The sequence below is a fragment of the Tupaia chinensis genome, unplaced genomic scaffold (assembly GCF_000334495.1).
Source record: "Tupaia chinensis unplaced genomic scaffold, TupChi_1.0 Scaffold000097_1, whole genome shotgun sequence".
NCBI classification, from domain to species: Eukaryota; Metazoa; Chordata; class Mammalia; order Scandentia; family Tupaiidae; genus Tupaia; species Tupaia belangeri.
This window is the reverse complement of record NW_006159559.1, coordinates 6,853,388-6,861,282: the sequence shown is the minus strand read 5'-3', so window position 1 is coordinate 6,861,282 and position 7,895 is coordinate 6,853,388. Positions and strand designations below refer to the sequence as shown.

The following is a 7,895-nucleotide window of genomic DNA, read 5'->3' as shown; positions in this document are numbered from 1 at the left end:
CCATATGTCACTGTCAATGCCTGTGATCCAGTTTCTTACCCATCAATACAACAAATGGGTTGTTGCAACTGGATTCTCACAGACCAGGATATGAAAGCTTCAACATAAGCAAGTTTTCTAAAGAAATGACTTTTCCCTGCAGAACTAGAGTTCAGGGATGTCTGCAGCCTAGGCCTGCTGAGACATGCTCCACTTCACCCAGTCAAGCAGAACACACTGAAACTCAGTAGGGACGTCATTTTGTACCAGTCACTTGTACCTGGCAAACAGGTAGGTGACATAGAGGGAGGGTAAGAAAGGTATCAAAAACCTATGAAATGTCAAAGGGAGCTTTTCACACCTAGCAGAATCCTCATTCTAGGTTTCTGGTAGTATTCTCAATGGTATATCCATTTGTACATCAATTTGAGGAACTCCGGGGAGTTGAGCTGCTGTTCTCTATCAAAACAAGCTGTATCATTGCCTGTTTAGTTTCCACACACTTTGCCACAGAACATTTCACATTCTCATTGTGTTTGTTATGGGTTGTGCCTTTCATTGTTTCTGTTCCCCTCCTGAAGGGCAGGTTGTTGACGACCACAAGGTCTGCTGTTAGGAGCTAGCAGCCTCCTGTCTCTCTGCTGACTTTTTCCAATATTCCCACTTCTAATGGGAACTTCTAACTTACTATGAGATAGAACAATCAGTAACTAATATTTCTAAGAAACATATACAAAGTGATAAAAATTACTGGCAATGAGAACTAAAGATGTGGCTTCCAGGCAGGGCTTCCTGATTTATTTTAGATACTCAGAAACATTTGTTTCCAACAGAATTATATTATAAGGCTCGGAGGTAGAAAGTTATTCTACATAAACTGGGTGTTCCTGAATAATTTTACTGAGCTATTTGGACATTAAATCACCTGGCAAACACTTGTTGCCTTTCCTGGACTTCATGGAATATAGTACAGGGATGGTAGGAAAATTTCATTTCAGAAGCTCAGTTTTCTGCATCAGAACGTAAATGGTTATTTAAAGAAGAAATACTATCTAACATCAGAATTATATGATTTCTTATCCAGCACATTTTTGTTATATAATTGTGAATCACATCACCAAATAACATGACAACGGGGCTATACAGCATCAGAATGAGAAAGCCCATGAAAAAAATTTTGAGTACTTAATACATATCACCTACCTCTTATGCATATCCAACAATCCTCTTTTTTGTTGTGTTTCTTAAGTTCTTCTTCAGTTACTTCGATCAATCTGCCCTTTAGTCCTGTTAGGTCCTTTCCACTTTTGGTCAGTCGAATCCAATCCATAAGACTTCTGCCCTGTTTTAAAGGAACCTAAAAAAGGAAAAGGAAGGAATTAAATTTGGCTTCCTCAAAGTAGTTGCTTTCCCTTCTTCCTGCTGCTTGTCTTCAGGCTCCTTCACTAGTCTTATTCCCATTTAAAATGATAATAAAATTCAAATCTAACAATTTTATAAATCCTCTTACAGCTTTAGGAGACTATCGAAATTGTTTTTGCTATATTCAAGTTATAAATAGAACAGAACTTAAAATACTAGGGATATAGGGACCAGCAGTTGGCGTAATGGCTATGTCGCTGGACTCCCACGTAGTCGACCGTGGTTTGAGTCCCGGATCCGGCGGCTTAAACTCACACCAGGCATGTGTGCATGCATGCCCAAGATCCCGAGAGGAGAATGGAGGAGAAGGGATGGCGGTGTGGCCATCCCCCTGGGGAGTGATTTCTCGCTTTCTGTCTCTCTGTCTCTGTCTGTCTGGCGAGCGCACGCACCCTATAGCAAAAACCTCTCCAAAAAAAAAAAAAAAAAATAGGGCAATAAGTAGGTTTAGAAATCCTGTCATACAAATTCTCATCCAAATGAGGTCAAAGCAGAAGAGGAATAGAGCTGAACAAGGAGTCAGAAAACAATTTACTGCTCCTGACCCTGCCACGGACTTGGTCACCAACCTGGATCAATTTTTTTTTCATCTTATGTGGATGATAACGTGTATAGTATCTTCAGCTGGACTAGGATGAAGTGTATTTATTCTGAATAAATTCACTTTTACAAGCTGTAGTGATGTATAGTAATTGAATGTATAAGAGAAATTAAAAAAAATAAAGAAATCTGATAAAGGAAAAGATAAATGGGCTAGAGTTGATCATGTGGATTGTCAACATAAAATAGAACATGAGAAATCATTAACCAGCCAAGTGTTTTCTAAGAACCCGCTGAGGGCCAGCTGCAGCAGTGCAACAGTAACATAACGCTCTGCAATGCTGAAGCCACATAGGAAGGTCCCTGGTTTATGTCCCAAGTAAGGTCTCTTGGAACACACCGAGCATGTGCACCTGTGCTTATGATCCAGGCAGGCTGAGACTGGAGGTAGAAGGTGGTGCGAAGACACTGCTGGGAATGCCTCTTCCTCTCACACACTTTCATGCAAGAAATAAACCTTTGAAAAAGTTTTAAGGACCAGTAGGTGATGTGGAGGTTAAGGTGCTGAATCCCACATGGTCGGCTGCCTGGTTTGAGTCCTGGACCTGATGGCCTGAAAATCATGCAGGGCACAAGTGCACATGGGCCCAAAAATCCTCAGAAGAGACTAGAAAAGAAGAGACATGAGGAGGAGGGTGGATTTCTCATTCTCTCTCTCTGACAAGAACATGTGCCCTACAGCAAAAACTAAACAAACAAAAGTTTTAAAAATAGAATGCACCGAGAAACAAAGTTTATCAGATAATGGAAACTACTACTATAACACTACAGGGAAGAGGTTGGCCAAGTATAGCCTGCAGCTGTTCCTATATTGTGCTTGAGCTACAAATAGTTTTCACATGTCACGGCAGTAATGTGACAAACATTATGAAATGCTTATCAAAGCTTAAATGATTGTATGAGAGGACTTCAAAACGTTTACGGGAAAAAATGGAATTAAAGTAAGAGTTCTGATGCAAAAAAAAAAAGTGAAATCCATGCACAGTTTTACCATGGTACACGTTTTCCACGAACTTTTTCAAGATCACTGTATGTACCACCTGGCCCTTTGCAAAACTTTGCCAACTTTTGCCTAGAGGATTTAATAGCAGGATATTTTAAGGTTTTATTTCATTTTACAAAATACATTTTCAATAACTTTTAGTTATTAGTATTTTAACCAATTAATACAACCTATTAGAAAAAACTTTTAAAGAGATTTTTGCTACAGCGCTCATGCACTCACTAGAGAAAAAGAGAGAAAGAAGGTGAGAAATCACCCCCCAGGAGGGATGGCTATGCACACATGTGTACCCAGGATGAATGTCAAGCTGCCGAGTCCAGGACTCGAACTGCGGTTGACCATATGGGAGTCCAGCACCTTAACCACTGTGCCTCCTGCTGGTCCTGTAGTAGAAACTTTTCTTTTTTTTTTGTAGAGGTTTTTCACTATAGGGCGCGTGTGCTCACCAGACAGACAGAGAGAGACAGAGAGACAGAAAATGAGAAATCACCTCCCAGGGGTGATGGCCACGCCGCCATCCCTTCTCCTCCATTCTCCTCTCGGGATCTTGGGCACGCACACACATGCACCCGGCATGAGTTTAAGCCGCCGAATCCAGGACTCGAATTGCGATCGACTACGTGGGAGTCCAGCAACATAGCCATTACGCTAACTGCTGGTGCCCCGTAGTAGAAACTTTTAAAGATATCTCTACAGAACGGTCTACATTTGTCTAACAAGTTTATAACGTACCAGAAAAATGTTTAATTTGAATGTGGCACATTCAGGAAGTTTATATACCCTTCCTAATTCGTATCTGTTTTAAGCATCCATTTAACTTCAGAGTAACCACGTTAATAAAAAAAAAATAGGTCTGCAGTGTCTTTTCAATTCCACATTCCACCACTCCAACCTACATCATCCCTTCTATCAATGAAATTTGGCTAACTCCATGTTTTTACTTTTACTAAATCTCCCATTATACGCTTTAGCAAAACGGAAACTGGTTCTTTTATTCCTTCACTGCCCGTGGTGCAGCAAGCACTTGCTCTTATGTGCTGCTCCCTCTGCCCAAATCAGTAACCCTCGCTGAAACCTAGAGAGTTTTAGTTAAACACTAATAGCTAAAAGCTTTGAAAATGTCTTTTGTAAAATGAAGCAAAATAAAAACCCAAAGCATCTATTATTAAATTTTCTAGGCAAACATTTCTGCAAAGTGCCAGACAGTACATATGTAGGGCTTTCAAATGTACATGGAAAACTTGTATTATGCTTGGATTTCAAAATAATTTTTTGCATCAAAATGAATTTGTACATTAATTCCATTATCCCATGAACTTTTGAAAGGCCCTGCATACAGTATTTTAGTCTCGGAGAGCCTCATAAGGTTTCATTTACGGTCTCAGTAAATTGAGAGAAAATTATCTGTTCCAACCCAAACCAGTCACCCATAGCTCTCCATTCTGTAATTCATAGAGTAATCTTTTGGAAATGTAACTCTAGTCACAAGCTCTCCCATATTATCTTAGAGTAACATCTCTAAACTCCCTAGTGGCTTACAAGGGCCTTCATAATCTGCTCATAATTCACCTCACTAGCTACCTGTGAGCTAGTTTCCCTTATCTGCTTTAGCCAAATGGGAACTGGTTCTTGAATTCCTTGATTCCTAGCAAGCATTTGCTTGTAAGAGCTGCTTTCGGGGCTGGCAGGTGGCATGATGGATAAGGGTGCTGGACTCCCACATGGCTGACCACGGTTCGAGTCTTGGACCTGGTGGCTTGCTTTCTCACTTTCCCTCTCTCACTCTCTCTCTGTCTTTCTGTTCAAATTTTAAAAAAATAAATAAATAAAATAAATTAATTAAATGAATGCATAAATAAAACTAAACAAATAATTCTAAAAAAAAAAAAAAAAGAGCTGCTTTCTTTGCCTGATCAGCCTTTCGCTCAGACACTGTCAGCCCTGATTTCCTCTGCAAGTGTTTTCTGATCCCAGTTCCTACACAGTCATAATTCTCTGCTGCAGCACTCATGACATTACTAGTTTGTGCAAGCTATAAGATTAAAATCTTGAAATCAGGAACCAGCAGATGGCGTAATCGTCGCTGGACTCCCACATTGTCGACTGCAGTTCAAGTCCTGGACCCAGTGGCTTGAAAGTCATGCAGGCAGTGCCTGCGTGCCCAAAATCCCAAGAGAAGAATGGAGGGGAAGGAATTGCGGTGTGTAGCCTTCCCTGGGTGGAGGGAGGTGGATTTTGTACTTTTTGTCTGTCTCTCCAGTGAGCACACACACCCTACAGCAAAAATCTCTCTTAAAAAAAATTCTTGAAATCAGACTACATCTCCAGCATATAGTAGGATCTCAGTAAATATTTATTTACTAGTGTCAGTAGAAGTAATAACAGCTTTCATATATTGAGTGCATACTCTGCATCAGATTCGATCTGTAAAGTCTGAACAAAAGCCTCAGGACATGTATCATTTACCCAGGGCAGGGTATACTCAGAGAGGTCTCTGAGCACAAACCTGGAACCTTCCCACAGGGTCAGGCTTGCAGAACATGGCATTTTACTGCTGCACCAAGGTCCGGCCCCACATGCTGGTAATTTTAATAAGGGCACTGGGACCAGCAGATGGTGAAATAGTTACATCACTGAAGTCCCATATGGCTAACTGTGTGGTTCCAGTACCAGACCCGGAGGCTTGATGTGATGTTGGCTGGGCCAGGTGCATGCCCAAAATCGTGACAGGAAAATGGAGGAGAAGGGATTGAGGTGTGGCCATCCCTTCCCCCCCTCAGGGGGGTGATTTCTCACTTTCTGACTCTCTGTCTCTCCAGCAAGCACACATGCCCTATAGCACAAATCTCTCAAATAATAATAATAATAATAATAATAATAATAATAAATAAGAACCAGCAGATAGCATAATGGTTACCTCGCTGGACTCCCACGTAGTCAACTGCAGTTTGCATCCAGGACCCAGTGGCTTAAAACTCACGCTGGGTACATATGAGCCCCAAATCCCAAAAGAATGAGAGAGAAGGGATTGCAGCGTGGCCATTCCCCACCCCCCAGGTGATTTCTCACTTTTTGTCTCTCTGTCTCTTTATGTCTCTCAGAGAGTACACATGCCCTATAGCAAAAAAATTCTCTAAGATAGATAGATAAATAAATAAATAAGGTAGGGCACCAAGTCATATTCTAATTTAGAGGATATTCTAACTCTCTAGAAAAATTATACTTTTCAATCAAGTATTTAGCTTAAGGAGAGAAACAAATACTTGAGGGAGGAGACACATTAACTGGATGGCTGGATGATAAGATATACAGAGTAAGAAATGAAATGTCACAACAAACCCAGACGAGAGAAAGTGAAAAATCACCCCCCGGGGGATGGCCATGGTGTAATTCCTTCTCTCTATTCTCTCCGTGGGATTTTGGGCATGTACACATACGTGCCCAGCATGATTTTTCAAGCCACTGTGTCTAGGATTCAAATCCGTCAGCCATGTGGGAGTCCAGCTCCTTAATTTCCATACTACCAGCTAGCCACCAAGGCAAAATTTCTCAAGCAGGCTCTTTTTCTATGAAAAAGAGAACAAAAACTTCCACTTCATAGGATCATTGTAAAAATTAAATGAGTTAATACACATACAGAAAACACACAGAACATGGCAAAGCACTTAACAAATACCAGTTATAATAATACATAATAATATAGTTGGAGTTTCAGATCTCCAAAAAGCTAATGGAAGCTACAGATCCCTGAATTTATATTCTGAGCCAGAATCTGAACTCCAGGTCTAAGTGGGGATAAAGAACAAAGTTGCTGAAGGTCCTAAGAGTTCAAAATGAATAGAAAAAAAAGAGTGGTCCCAGTAGGTGGAAGTCTCAAAAACAAAAAATGAAGATGTGGTTACAGAAAAAGGAACTAACAAATAATAGGACAAAGCAACATTCATATGATAACAAATGCGGGGCACTACTTTTATTAATATTAACGTGAACAAATATAAAATACATTTGTATCCCACCTGTTGCTGACAGTAACTATACTCAAAAAAAAAAAAAAAAAACAAAACAACTCAAGCTAATATAACAGCTTCAAAGTCAGCTAGTGTTAACAGTAGAAAAAGTAGTGATGAACTAGTTACCAAAGGAAGAAAGGAAGAAAGAAAGGTAGTGTGACTCAGAGAAGTGTCCGTAAACCTGACGGGAAGTTTGTGGATACTTGTCTTCACGTCTCCAATTTCCCCTAGCTCCAGGAGTCCCCACCCTTGCAGAGAGGGTCACTGTCGCCCTTACCAAACATTTGCCTTCTACGAGGGAACCCCATCACTCTCAACTCCTTTGGACGGTGAAGAACAAAAGACTCGAGAGGGGGAAGCTAATACCGAGTACCTACAGAACCGCCAGCATATCGTCTGGCCCTGTCATTTTTCAGCAGGAAAGAACTCGCAGGCAGGGAACTGAAGCGGGATAAACACACGGGAAAGGAGAAGGGCTAGCAGATAAGGGGGACAGAGGTTAGAAGAGAGCGTGGGATCGACCAAAAAAAAAAAAGGTCGCCTGCAAGGGCAGGAGGGATCGAAAGCTACAAAGCAGAACAGGAATTGGGAAAAGGGAAGACGTGAAGAGCAGACTGTGCTGGAGCGCTAAATGCCGGAGGGCGAGGCTGAGGGTGTCACAGGCTTACCTTGCTACGCCCCCCGGAGGAGACGCGCTGCTGCGAGCTGGGGGCAGGGAAAGCCTGGGAAGGGATGTTCAGCATTCTGGACCTCTGGCCTGGGCCCCGCCCGGGGTCCGCCGCGGCACTGGATCGTTTTGCGAAGCCCCTCTGGATGCCACCTCCCGCACCGGCTCAGCGGCCGGGCAGAGGCCAAGCCCCCAACCCACCTCCGGGGCCGCG

The 7,895-nt window shown here is 42.0% G+C and overlaps 1 protein-coding gene across 3 annotated transcripts in view; it reads right to left on the bottom strand.

Annotated features, from left to right (window-relative positions):
* The window catches only part of CYB5R4 (cytochrome b5 reductase 4), a 71,870-nt gene extending 63,981 nt beyond the window's left edge, over positions 1 to 7,889 (bottom strand). For 2 of the 3 annotated variants that reach the window (XR_003548543.1, XM_006143365.3), the window contains exons 1-2: positions 7,683 to 7,757; positions 1,183 to 1,336 (exon numbers count right to left, since the gene is read on the bottom strand). Coding sequence is in view for 2 of the 3 variants with exons in the window: in XM_006143365.3 (XP_006143427.1) it covers positions 1,183 to 1,336; positions 7,683 to 7,757 (229 nt within the window). In the remaining variant the exon portion in view is untranslated. Of the gene's footprint in view, positions 1 to 1,182; positions 1,337 to 7,682 lie in introns of all 3 variants that reach the window. The other variant, XM_027769905.1, reaches the window with a different exon arrangement.
* Between the last annotated feature and the right edge of the window lie 6 nt (positions 7,890 to 7,895).